At 44.8% G+C, this 13,776-nt stretch overlaps 1 protein-coding gene across 5 annotated transcripts in view; it reads right to left on the bottom strand.

Annotated features, from left to right (window-relative positions):
- Positions 1–13,776, bottom strand: part of LOC106560708 (sex comb on midleg-like protein 2) — a 48,037-nt gene that overhangs the window by 27,980 nt on the left and 6,281 nt on the right. For 3 of the 5 annotated variants that reach the window (XR_006756880.1, XM_014123867.2, XM_045687246.1), the window contains exons 2-6: positions 5,850–5,965; positions 5,388–5,441; positions 5,109–5,179; positions 4,401–4,635; positions 428–516 (exon numbers count right to left, since the gene is read on the bottom strand). Coding sequence is in view for 4 of the 5 variants with exons in the window: in XM_014123867.2 (XP_013979342.2) it covers positions 428–516; positions 4,401–4,635; positions 5,109–5,179; positions 5,388–5,441; positions 5,850–5,871 (471 nt within the window). In the remaining variant the exon portion in view is untranslated. Of the gene's footprint in view, positions 1–427; positions 517–4,400; positions 4,636–4,976; positions 4,984–5,108; positions 5,180–5,387; positions 5,442–5,849; positions 5,966–13,776 lie in introns of those variants that run through there. The other 2 variants (XM_045687247.1, XM_014123866.2) reach the window with 2 other exon arrangements.

The raw sequence follows: 13,776 nt of genomic DNA, 5'->3' as shown, positions 1-13,776 counted from the left end.
ATTTCACACAGAAATACTCCTCAGCACCCCCCTACATGATTCCATAGGCTTGATGTCTTCACTATTATTCTACAACGTAGAAAAAGTAAAAATAAAGAAAACCTCTGGAATGAGTAGGCGTGTCCAAGCTTTTGACTTGTACTGTATATATGAAGGTTTGGGTAACTTTTTAATCTATCTATCTATATATATATATATTATTTATTTTTTTAAGGTCTGTATAGCTTTTTAATCTATAAAAAGGTTTGGTACCTATTTAATCTCCACTGAACAAAAATATAAAACGCAACATGTGAAGTGTTGGTCCCGAGGTTTTTTTTAACAAGTGACATCAATAAGGGATCATAGCTTTCACCTGGATTCTCCTGGTGATGGAAAGAGCATGTCATGTTTTGTATACTCAGTGTATAGATTAAGGGTTGCGTACCTTTTTAAAAGCAGTAGCCGGGGCCATCTCTGCTCCATTCAGGGTTCTCAGCAGAAACATTGGCCAGGAAGACGCATTCATTCTGAAGCCTGCAGAATACATACAGAACGTTTAGAAAGGCTTCTCCCCACCCAGCCAGCAAGAGGTATCATAGCCCTTCTAAGGACAAAGTTTCTGGCTAGTGTATCAACTGGAAAAGACTTGAAGAAACAACAACAAAAATCCCATGGCTGAGACCTTAAGTGGATCTCAAATCGATTGTCTGAGGCCAAGTTAACCTCCCCTTTCATGTAAAAAAAGTAATGACCATCGTACTTTTAGGGAAAGAGGATCATTTTGTACATGTACTGAACTGCAATCATTTTTATGTAGGACTGAATGAATGAAAATAAAATGCTGTTAAAACAATCTCCAGAAATGAGCCCAATAAAATATTATTAAAAGTGATGTTTAAATTATTTTAACTTATTGGACCATGCATATAGCCTATATTTGTTTTATTTAACCAGGCAAGTCAGTTAAGAACAAATTCTTATTTACAATGACGGCCTACCAAAAGGCAAAAGGCCTCCTGTGGGGACGGGGGCCTGGGATTCAAAAAATAAATATAGGACAAAACACACATCACAACAAGAGAGACAACACTACATGAAGAGAGACCTAAGACAACAACATAACAAGGCAGCAACACATGACAACACAGCATGGTAGCAACACAACAAGGTAGCAGCACAAAACATGGTACAAACATTATTGGGCACAGACAACAGCACAAAGGGTAAGAAGGTAGAGACAACAATACATCACACAAAGCAGCCACAACTGTCAGTAAGTGTCCATGATTGAGTCGTTGAATGAAGAGATGGAGATAAAACTGTCCAGTTTGAGTGTTTGTTGCAGCTCGTTCCAGTCGCTAGCTGCAGCGAACTGAAAAGAGGAGCGACCCAGGGATGTGTGTGCTTTGGGGACCTTTAACAGAATGTGACTGGCAGAACGGGTGTTGGATGTGGAGGATGAGGGCTGCAGTAGATATCTCAGATGGGGGGAGTGAGGACTAAGAGGGTTTTATAAATAAACATCAACCAGTGGTTCTTGTGACGGGTATACAGAGATGACCAGTTTACAGAGGAGTGTAGAGTACAGTGATGTGTCCTATAAGGAGCATTGGTGGCAAATCTCATGGCCAATTGGTAAAGAGCATCCTTACCTGCCGATCTATAAATTATGTCTCCGTAATCTAGCATGGGTAGGATCGTCATCTGAATCAGGGTTAGTTTGGCAGCTGGGGTGAAAGAGGAGCGATTATGGTAGAGGAAACCAAGTCTAGATTTATCTTTAGCCTGCAGCTTTGATATGTGCCCAGAGAACGACAGTGCACCGTCTAGCCATACTCCCAAGTACCTGTATGAGGTGACTACCTCAAGCTCTAACCCCTCAGAGGTAGCAATAACACCTGTGGGGAGAGGGGCATTCTTCTTACCAAACCACATGACCTTTGTTTTGGAGGTGTTCAGAACAAGGTTAAGAGTAGAGAAAGCTTGTCGGACAATAAGAAAGCTTTGTTGTAGAGCATGGGATGGCGTGATTAATGGGGAACCAATTATTTGTCTCCACAATGTCTGTGAGCAAGTCACTGCCTCAGTGAGCTTGTCCAGGAGTGGGATCAAGAGGGGGGTTTACTTGAGATAGTATCAAGAGTTGTCAATTGATTTATGCCATTGGATGAGATGGTGTTTTTGTGCTATGAAGTACCAGGAACGAGATTAGAACCTTGTCATAGGGACCAAACTGAACGATAATTTAAAGCACATGTTATCTGGCTAAGGGATACTCCTTTCTCAAATATAAAGTCCCTTTGTGAACTGTTTCTAAGATCTGTGGTTCATCATGTAGGTTGAGAGGGGTGTATCTTGGCTATAAAAGATCTTTGTACTTTTGTGTTGACACAAAAGCACAAGTCAGAGTGCTTTTGCAAAGCTCTTATTATTAAAGATGTAATTTAAGTATAACTCTGACTGGTGTGCGAAGTTTGTCTATCTCCTCATTTGGTAATGCAGAAATTAGCCCCCCACACTCCATGACATTAGCTAAAGCAAGGGGCTATAGCAGCACACAAGTAGACTATTAACGCATGCTCGGCCGGGCATGCCCTGAGCTGGTGAAGTGAACGGTACTGGAGCGAAATTGGAGCGGGTGAGAAGGCAGACACTCCAGCCTTTGGGAAACTCGCTGAGCGCGGCAGTAGAATTGGGCACGCTCCAGTCCCACTCCAGCCCTGCTCACATACTCTGCGCCAGATGCTATGTTTTGTGATCTGTTCTCCCAATTTCTGCAGAGCGCATCGGAGTAGAATTGTATTGCATTGACAGGCACAAGCAGTGTTTTTCAAATCACCAGGGACCGGTTGCACCAGTTGGTCATAAGCCCTTCTTTGAGCTACGCCTGTGCCTTAATGTAACTTCTAATAGGGAGCAGGCATAGGGTGTTAAATTGGGACCATCTTCATCATGATATGTATAGCAAATAATAGCAATCTATATTTTCTAATGCATGTGTCTCAGGTTCATATTTCACAAACTCCACAGGCTTTTGGAGTTTCATTTGCGGGAGTCAATAGCAAATAGCCTACACTTGATTTAGGCTACATTAACAAGCTAAGAGGGTCTTCACACTTTGACTTTTCACAAAAATATCCTCGACTACACGTGAAATCGAAAAGTATTCAGACCCCTTCACTTTTTCTTCATTTTGTTACGTTATAGCCTTATTCTAAAATTGATTGGACATGATTTGGAAATGCACACACCTGTCTATATAAGGTCCCACAGTTGACAGTCCATGTCAGAGCAATAACCAAGCCATGAGGTCAAAGGAATTGTCAGAGACAAGATTGTGTTGAGGCACCGACCTGGGGAAGGTTACCAACAAATGATTTCAGCATTGAAGATTCCCAAGAACGGCCTCCATCATTCTTAACTGGAAGAAGATTGGAACCACCAAGATTCTTCCTAGAGCTGGCCGCCCAGCCCTACTGAGCAATCAGGGGAGAAGGGCCGTGGTGACCAAGAACCGATGGTCACTCTGACACAGCTCCAGAGTTCCTCTGTGGAGATGGTTGTCCTTCTAGAAGGTTCTCCCATCTACGCAGCACTGTACCAATCAGGCCTTTATGGTAGTGGCCAGACGGAAGCCTCTCCTGAGTAAAAGGCACATGACCGCACGCTTGGAGTTTGCCAAAAGTCCAAAACGACTTTTCTACCAGCATGTTAACTGTGCAACCAGAGGGGGGGGGGGGAAATAACTCTAGACCAGCTTTACTCCACACACAGACGCGTACAAAGCTCTCCCTCGCCCTCCATTTGGAAAATCTGACCATAATTCTATCCTCCTGATTACTGCTTACAACCAAAACTAAAGCAGGAAGCACCAGTGACTCGGTTAACTCAACATTTTATCAAATAATTCAAAATAAAATTGTTATACCTAAAAGCCTCCTAAAATTCAAAATCCAATAGCTAAATAATCCATTGTATGACGATCTTAAAACAATTCCATATGTTAGCTTAGTACCCTATCCCCCAACGGCTTAGATTTTTAGAGGTTAACATACCCAGTGGGTTAGGGCCGTAATTCCCCCATTTTCCACATTGCTGGAAGGTTAGTGTTATGGTTAACGTACCCAGTGGGTTAGGGTAGAGTTTTGGTTAGGGTTATGGTTAACGTACCCAGTGGGTTAGGGTAGAGTTACGGTTAGGGTTATGGTTAACGTACCCTGTGGGTTAGGGTAGAGTTATGGTTATGGTTAGGGTTATGGTTAACGTACCCTGTGGGTTAGGGTAGAGTTATGGTTATGGTTAGGGTTATGGTTAACGTACCCAGTGGGTTAAGGTAGAGTTATGGTTAGGGTTAGGGTTATGGTTAACGTACCCAGTGGGTTAGGGTAGACTTATGGTTAGGGTTATGGTTAACGTACCCAGCGGCGGCTGCAGCATGTCCCCATTCTTTTCACAGGTTCCTATAGGCTGGATGTCTGAGGAGTCAACCAGCCTCCAGAAGTCATTGGTGTTGTCACTGCCATCCAGACGAAGGCGCAGACGCACACCCGTCATGCCCATCACAGTGGCGATGCACACCGAGGTGGAGTTCCGAGGATCATGGACTTCCAGCTTCATCCCCACCTTGAAGTCATTGGAGGGAGGGACTCTGGACTGGAGAGAGACAGAAAACTCACTGCAGAGAGACACTGTACTGTCACTTAGCCTTCTCTGCTGTCACTGAACTCACACTGTCTGAAGAAGCTAGGTGGAGCCTGGGTAGATGGACACTTACCTGTCTGAAGAAGCTAGGTGGAGCCGGGGTAGATGGACACTTACCTGTCTGAAGAAGCTAGGTGGAGCCGGGGTAGATGGACACTTACCTGTCTGAAGAAGCTAGGTGGAGCCGGTGTAGATGGACACATACCTGTCTGAAGAAGCTAGGTGGAGCCGGGGTAGATGGACACATACCTGTCTGAAGAAGCTAGGTGGAGCCGGGGTAGATGGACACATACCTGTCTGAAGAAGCTAGGTGGAGCCGGGGTAAATGGACACATACCTGTCTGACGAAGCTAGGTGGAGCCGGGGTAGATGGACACATACCTGTCTGAAGAAGCTAGGTGGAGCCGGGGTAGATGGACACATACCTGTCTGAAGAAGCTAGGTGGAGCCGGCGTAGATGATGTTTCCTTCAGGTACTCCTCCCAACTGAACGACTCTGAGACAGAAACAAGAAAGGGTTAGTAGTCCCGACAGACCTACATGTATATATTGATGTAACAGGTGTAAAAAATAGACACTGAAAATTATATTTAATAAATCGAAGTTACTTTGCAGTTAGATCAAATGTTATCCTAGGAACAACACGTTCAAACTTTTAAAATAGTAAAAGCTAGGGGTCATCTCTCCTAGGAGTCTAAAGTTACCTTTAGCAGGAGTGGGACGTGGAGGAAGGAGACTTCCTGCTTTCTCCTTCTGATCTGAAAACACAAACACATCAACACTGACCACGCCCGTGTTTATAACCAGGTGGAAAGATGGTATTTACCACATATGACTTGGAAACTCCACTTGAACGGCCCTCCAAGTGGTAATTACTAGTAATTACTACTAAATAAACATGTTTTATTATCACTTAAAACAATGTCACTCCTGTCTTGAATAAAAAGGTTATATTTTGCAATCTCCCAAAATAAATGTCTGACGAAAGAAGGCTCTACTCCATCTTGCGTTATAAACACTACTCATGTCGGACCAGTAAGACTGCTGGAAAATGAGGTACACCAGAATTCCATCCATTTGTGTACCCGCCGATAGAATATTGAAATGAGAAATACAATGGCATACTAAATAAATAGGCTGCAGTGTACATGCTCATGTTTCCTTACCTTTGACTGAAGTCCTGCCCATGATGGATCCAGGGTAATGTGGTTATTCTATGAGGCAATGGGAATGACAGGCAGGTGGTCCACCCAGTATGCAACTATGGCCCTGTAGTACTGATCTGGAACAGAAAAAGACTGATTGTATAAGGTAGAAGGCTATAAAATATCAAGGACGTATCCTCTGTCGCAGCAGGTATCCTCTGTCGCAGCAGGTATCCTCTGTCGCAGCAGGTATCCAGTAAGGTAGAAGTTGTCTGTAGCAGCAGGTATCCAGTAAGGTAGAAGTTGTCTGTAGCAGCAGGTATCCAGTAAGGTAGCAAGTAGGTGGTGGTGAAGGCCCTGGCGGAGTGTTGCCAGGAAAATAACCTCTCCCTCAACAAAATGAAAGAGCCGATTGTGGATTTCAGGAGACAGCCGAGGGAGCACACACCATCCATGGGACCACAGTGGAGGTGAAAAGCTTCCAGTTCATCATCGTACACAACCAAACAGACAGCATGGTGAAGGAAGCTGAAGAAATTCAGCATGGCCCCTAAGACCCTCATTAACTTTTGCAGATGCACCATCGAGAGCATCCTGACGGGCTGTATCACCACCTGGTACGGCAACTGCACCGCACACAACCGCAGGGCTCTCCAAACGGTGGTGCGGGCTGCCCAACGCATCACTGGGGGCACACTGCCTGCCCTCCAGGACACCTACACCACCCGATGTCACAGGAAGGCCAAATAGATCATCAAGGACAACAACCACCCGAGCCACTGCCTGTTCACCCCACTACCATCCTGAAGGTGAGGTCAGTACAGGTGCATCATCACCACCCGAGCCACTGCCTGTTCACCCCGCTATCATCCAGAAGGCGAGGTCAGTACAGGTGCATCATCACCACCCGAGCCACTGCCTGTTCACCCCGCTATCATCCAGAAGGCGAGGTCAGTACAGGTGCATCATCACCACCCGAGCCACTGCCTGTTCACCCGCTATCATCCAGAAGGCGAGGTCAGTACAGGTGCATCATCACCACCCGAGCCACTGCCTGTTCACCCCGCTATCATCCAGAAGGCGAGGTCAGTACAGGTGCATCATCACCACCCGAGCCACTGCCTGTTCACCCCGCTATCATCCAGAAGGCGAGGTCAGTACAGGTGCATCATCACCACCCGAGCCACTGCCTGTTCACCCCGCTATCATCCAGAAGGCGAGGTCAGTACAGGTGCATCATCACCACCGAGCCACTGCCTGTTCACCCCGCTATCATCCAGAAGGCGAGGTCAGTACAGGTGCATCATCACCACCCGAGCCACTGCCTGTTCACCCCGCTATCATCCAGAAGGCGAGGTCAGTACAGGTGCATCATCACCACCCGAGCCACTGCCTGTTCACCCCGCTATCATCCAGAAGGCGAGGTCAGTACAGGTGCATCATCACCACCCGAGCCACTGCCTGTTCACCCCGCTATCATCCAGAAGGCGAGGTCAGTACAGGTGCATCATCACCACCCGAGCCACTGCCTGTTCACCCCGCTATCATCCAGAAGGCGAGGTCAGTACAGGTGCATCATCACCACCCGAGCCACTGCCTGTTCACCCCGCTATCATCCAGAAGGCGAGGTCAGTACAGGTGCATCAAAGCTGGGACCGAGAGACTGAAAAACAGCTTCTATCTCCAGGCCATCAGACTGTTAAATAGTCATCACTAGCCGGCCTCCACCCAGTACTCTGCCCTGAACTTAGTCACTGTCACTAGCCGGCTACCACCCAGTTACTCAACCCTGCTGCTGCCCTATGTATATAGACATGGAATCACTGGGCACTTTAAAGATGTTTACATACTGCTTTACAAATGTCATGTGTATATACCGTCTTATAGTCAATGCCACTGACATTGCTCATCCTGATATTTATATATTTCTTCATTATTTTACTTTGAGATGTGTGTGTGTATTGTGACTTTTTAGATACTACTGCACTGTTGGAGCTAGGAACACAAGCGTTTCGCTACACATGCGATAACATCTGCTAAATATGTGTATGTGACAAAATGTAAGGTAGCAGGTATGTTTTTAGTAGCAGGTATCCTATAAGGTAGCAGGTATCCAATAAGGTAGCAGGTATCTTTTTAGTAGCAGGTATCCTATAAGGTCGCAAGTAGATCTTTAGTAGCATGTATTCTATAAGGTAGCAGTAATCCTACAAGGAAGCAGGTATACTAAGGGGTAGGATGTATCCTACAAGGTAGAAGGCATCTCTGTAGTAACAGGTATCCTAAAAGGTAGCATGTATCGTATAAGATAGAAGGAGGTATCTTTGCAGTAGCATGTATTCTATAAGGTTGCAGTACTCCTATAAGGAAGCAGGTATACTATGAGGTAGGATGTATCCTACAAGGTAGAAGGTATCTCTGTAGTAACAGGTATCCTAAAAGGTAGCATGTATCCTAAAAGGTAGCATGTATCCTAAAAGGTAGCATGTATCCTACATTTAGTAGCATGTATCCTACATTTAGTAGCATGTATCGTATAAGATGGAAGGAGGTATCTTTGCAGTAGCATGTATCCTATAAGGTAGGGCTGGGTGATATGACGATATATATCGTGTGACGATAGAAAAACGTCTATCATTTATTTAGTTGTGTCGCAAATCACACTCTTTACGGCAATATTGTGTGGAAGGAAATTTGCAACAAACAAACAAACATGGAGGAGAGTGAATGTGACACAGAGCAAGGAGACACGGAGCTCATACCTAAAAGAGGAGCTACTTCGGTCGCATGGACGTGGTTTGGGTATGAAAAGTTTGACAAGAACCAGAAAACCGTCCTCTGCAAAATAGGCAGCAGGCCGGTCCCGACAACAGGCTCAAACACCACTAACCTCTTATCACCTACGCAAGAATCATGTGAAACAGTACGGGGAGAGTCTACAGATGAGACCCAAAAAGTACAGTCGAGTGCTCAAAACAAACCCCCGACTCAGACGTTGCAAGAGGCTTTTGCTCGCGGCACACCATACGGCAAAGAATCACGAAGATGGAAGGAGATAACAGTTGCCGTTACAACTTACATCGCAGACCCCATTTTACACGGTGGAGAAACGGGGGTTTCGTGAGTTGGTGCCAACACTCGACCCAAGGTACCACAAATGTGACACGTATTAACGCCAAAATAACATGCAAAACAGGCAAGCCCCCAAAAACAATAATATACACACACACACACACACACACACACACACACACACACACACACACACACACACACACACACACACACACACACACACACACACACACAGTTGAAGTCGGAAGTTTACATACACCTTAGCCAAATACATTTAAACTCAGTTTTTCACAATTCCTGACATTTAATCCTAGTAAAAATTCCCTGTTTTAGGTCAGTTAGGATCACCACTTTATTTTAAAAATGTGAAATGTCAGAATAATAGTAGAGAGAATTATTTATTTCAGCTTTTATTTATTTTTATTACATTCCCAGTAGGTCAGAAGTTTACATACACTCAATTAGTATTTGGTAGCATTGCCTTTAAATTGTTTAACTTGGGTCAAATGTTTCAGGTAGCCTTCCACAACCCACCCACAATAAGTTGGGTGAATTGTGGCCCATTCCTCCTGACAGAGCTGGTGTAACTGAGTCAGGTTTGTAGACCTCCATGCTCGCACACACTTTTTCAGTTCTGTCCACAAGTTTTCTAAAGGGACTGAGGTCAGGGCTTTGTGATAGCCACTCCAATACCTTGACTTTGTTGTCCTTAAGCCATTTTGCCACAACTTTGGAAGTATGCTTGGGGTCATTGTCCATTCTGAAGACCCATTTGAAACCAAGCTTTAACTTCCTGACTGATGTCTTGAGATGTTGCTTCAATATATCCCCATAATTTTCCTACCTCATGATGCCATCTATTCTGTGAAGTGCACCAGTCCCTCCTGCAGCAAAGCACCCCCACAACATGATGCTGCCACCCCCGTGCTTCATGGTTGGGATGGTGTTCTTCGGCTTGCAAGCCTCCCCCTTTTTCCCTCCAAACATAACGACGGTCATTATGGCCAAACAGTTCTATTTTTGTTTCATCAGACCAGAAGACATTTCTCCAAAAAGTATGATCTTTGTCCCCATGTGCAGTTGCAAACCGTAGTCTGGCTTTTTTTAATGGTGGTTTAGGAGCAGTGGCTTCTTCCTTGCCGAGCAGCCTTTCAGGTTATGTCGATATAGGACTCGTTTTTACTATGGATATAGATACTTTTGTACCGGTTTCATCCAGCATCTTCACAGGGTCCTTTGCGGTTGTTCTGGGATTGATTTGCACTTTTCGCACCAAAGTACGTTCATCTCTAGGATAATGAAGGCATCTTCTTCCTGAGCGGTATGACGGCTGTGTGGTCCCATGGTGTTTATACTTGCGTACTATTGTTTGTACAGATGAACGTGGTACCTTCATGCGTTTGGAAATTGCTCCCAAGGATGAACCAGACTTGTGGAGGTCTACAATTTATTTTCTGGGGTCTTGGCTGATTTCTTTTGATTTTCCCATGATATCAAGCAAAGAGGCACTGAGTTTGGAGGTAGACCTTGAAATACATCCACAGGTACACCTCCAATTGACTCAAATTATGTCAACTAGCCTACAATTTTTTTTGGGAATTTTCCAAACTGTTAAAAGGCACAATCAACTTAGTGTATGTAAACTTCTGACCCACTGGAATTGTGATACAGTGAATTATAAGTGAAATAATCTGTCTGTAAAGAATTGCTAGAAAATTACTTGTGTCATGCATAAAGTAGATGCCCTAACCGACTTGCAAAAACTATAGTTTATTAACAAGAAATGTGTGGAGTGGTTGAAAAACTAGTTTTAATGACTCCAACCTAAGTGGATGTAAACTTCTGATTTCAACTGAATATAATTTAAACCTATATTTATTTTGTTTGCAACTATAGTTGAAGTGTTTTCTATTTACCTTTTTTTTCTATTTTGTTACATGCTTAATTGAAAATGTATCAAAAACTTCTAAATAAAAGGAGAACTAATCAAATATGAGTAAATATCTTATTTGTTGAGAATAACTCAAAATGTAATAAGAAATAGGCCTTTACATGTGGTCGTTTTAAATAAACATTGAGTCATTGAATTAATTGAAAATGTGCTATATCAGGATATGCATCGTTATCGGGATATGAGATGACCTATATCGGGATATGAGATTTTGGCCATATCGCCCAGCCTTACTAAAAGGTAGAAGACATCCAATAAGGTAACAGGTATCTCTGTAGTAGCAGGTATCCCTGTAGTAGTGTGTACCCTATAAGGTAACAGGTACCCCTGTAGTAGCAGGTATCCCTGTAGTAGTGGGTACCCTATAAGGTAACAGGTATCCCTGTAGTAGCAGGTATCCCTGTAGTAGTGGGTACCCTATAAGGTAACAGGTATCCCTGTAGTAGCAGGTATCCCTGTAGTAGTGGGTACCCTATAAGGTAACAGGTATCCCTGTAGTAGCAGGTATCCCTGTAGTAGTGGGTACCCTATAAGGTAACATGTACCCCTGTAGTAACAGGTATCCCTGTAGTAGTGGGTACCCTATAAGGTAGCAGGTATCTCTGTAGTAGCAGGTATCCCTGTAGTAGTGGGTACCCTATAAGGTAACAGGTATCCCTGTAGTAGTGGGTACCCTATAAGGTAACAGGTACTCCTGTAGTATTGGGCACACTATAAGGTAACAGGTACCCCTGTAGCAGCAGGTATCCCTGTAGTAGCAGGTATCCCTGTAGTAGCGGGTACCCTATAAGCAGGTACTCCTGTAGTAGTGGGTACCCTATAAGGTAGCAGGTATCTCTGTAGTAGCAGGTATCCCTGTAGTAGTGGGTACCCTATAAGGTAACAGGTATCCCTGTAGTAGTGGGTACCCTCTAAGGTAACAGGTACCCCTGTAGTAGTGGGTACACTATAAGGTAACAGGTATCCCTGTAGTAGCAGGTATCCCTGTAGTAGCGGGTACCCTATAAGCAGGTACTCCTGTAGTAGTGGGTACCCTATAAGGTAGCAGGTATCTCTGTAGTAGCAGGTATCCCTGTAGTAGTGTGTACCCTATAAGGTAACAGGTATCTCTGTAGTAGCAGGTATCCCTGTAGTAGTGGGTACACTATAAGGTAACAGGTATCCCTGTAGTAGTGGGTACCCTATAAGGTAACAGGTACTCCTGTAGTAGTGGGTACACTATAAGGTAACAGGTACTTCTGTAGTAGCAGGTATGCCTGTAGTAGCAGGTATCCCTGTAGTAGTACTCCTGTAGTAGCAGGTATCCCTGTAGTAGTGGGTACCCTATAAGGTAACATGTACCCCTGTAGCAGCAGGTATCCCTGTAGTAGCAGGTATCCCTGTAGTAGTGGGTACCCTATAAGGTAACAGGTATCCCTGTAGTAGCAGGTATCCCTGAAGTAAGAGGTACACTATAAGGTAGCAGGTATCTCTGTAGTAGCAGGTATCCCTGTAGTAGTGGGTACCCTATACGGTAACAGGTACCCCTGTAGTAGCGGCTATCCCTGTAGTAGTGGGTACCCTATAAGGTAACAGGTATCCCTGTAGAAGCGGGTATCCCTGTAATAGCGGGTATCCCTGTAGTAGTGGGTACCCTATAAGGTAGCAGGTATCCCTGTAGTAGCAGGTACACTATAAGGTAGCAGGTATCCCTGTAGTAGTGGGTACACTATAAGGAAACAGGTATCCCTGTAGTAGTGGGTACCCTATAAGGTAACAGGTACTCCTGTAGTAGCAGGTACACTATAAGGTAACAGGTACGTACCCCTGTAGCAGCAGGTATCCCTGTAAAAGCAGGTATCGCTGTAGTAGTGGGTACCCTATAAGAAGGTACTCCTGTAGTAGTGGGTACCCTATAAGGTAGCAGGTATCTCTGTAGTAGCAGGTATCCCTGCAGTAGTGGGTACCCTATAAGGTAACAGGTACTCCTGTAGTAGTGGGTACCCTATAAGGTAACATGTATCCATGTAGTAGCAGGTATCCCTGTAGTAGTGGGTACACTATAAGGTAACAGGTACTCCTGTAGTAGTGGGTGCCCTATAAGGTAACAGGTACTCCTGTAGTAGCGGGTACACTATAAGGTAACAGGTACCCCTGTAGTAGCAGGTACACTATAAGGTAACAGGTACCCCTGTAGCAGCAGGTATCCCTGTAGCAGCAGGTATCCCTGTAGCAGCAGGTATCCCTGTAGCAGCAGGTATCCCTGTAGTAGTGGGTACCCTATAAGGTAACAGGTACTCCTGTAGTAGTGGGTACACTATAAGGTAACAGGTACCACTGTAGTAGCAGGTATCCCTGTAGTAGCAGGTATCCCTGTAGTAGTGGGTACCCTATAAGGTAGCAGGTACTCTGTAGTAGTGGGTATCCTATAAGGTAGCAGGTACCCTGTAGTAGTGGGTACCCTATAAGGTAACAGGTATCCATGTAGTAGCAGGTATGCCTGTAGTAGCAGGTATCCCTGTAGTAGTGGGTACCCTATAAGGTAACAGGTACCCCTGTAGTAGCAGGTATCCCTGTAGTAGTGGGTACCCTATAAGGTAACAGGTATCCCTGTAGTAGCAGGTATCCCTGTAGTAGTGGGTACCCTATAAGGTAACAGGTATCCCTGTAGTAGCAGGTATCCCTGTAGTAGTGGGTACCCTATAAGGTAACAGGTATCCCTGTAGTAGCAGGTATCCCTGTAGTAGTGGGTACCCTATAAGGTAACATGTACCCCTGTAGTAGCAGGTATCCCTGTAGTAGTGGGTACCCTATAAGGTAGCAGGTATCTCTGTAGTAGCAGGTATCCCTGTAGTAGTGGGTACCCTATAAGGTAACAGGTACCCCTGTAGTAGTGGGTACACTATAAGGTAACAGGTACTCCTGTAGTATTGGGCACACTAG

Source organism: Salmo salar, chromosome ssa10, assembly GCF_905237065.1.
Source record: "Salmo salar chromosome ssa10, Ssal_v3.1, whole genome shotgun sequence".
Taxonomy (NCBI): domain Eukaryota; kingdom Metazoa; phylum Chordata; class Actinopteri; order Salmoniformes; family Salmonidae; genus Salmo; species Salmo salar.
This window is presented reverse-complemented; position numbering and strand designations above follow the sequence as displayed.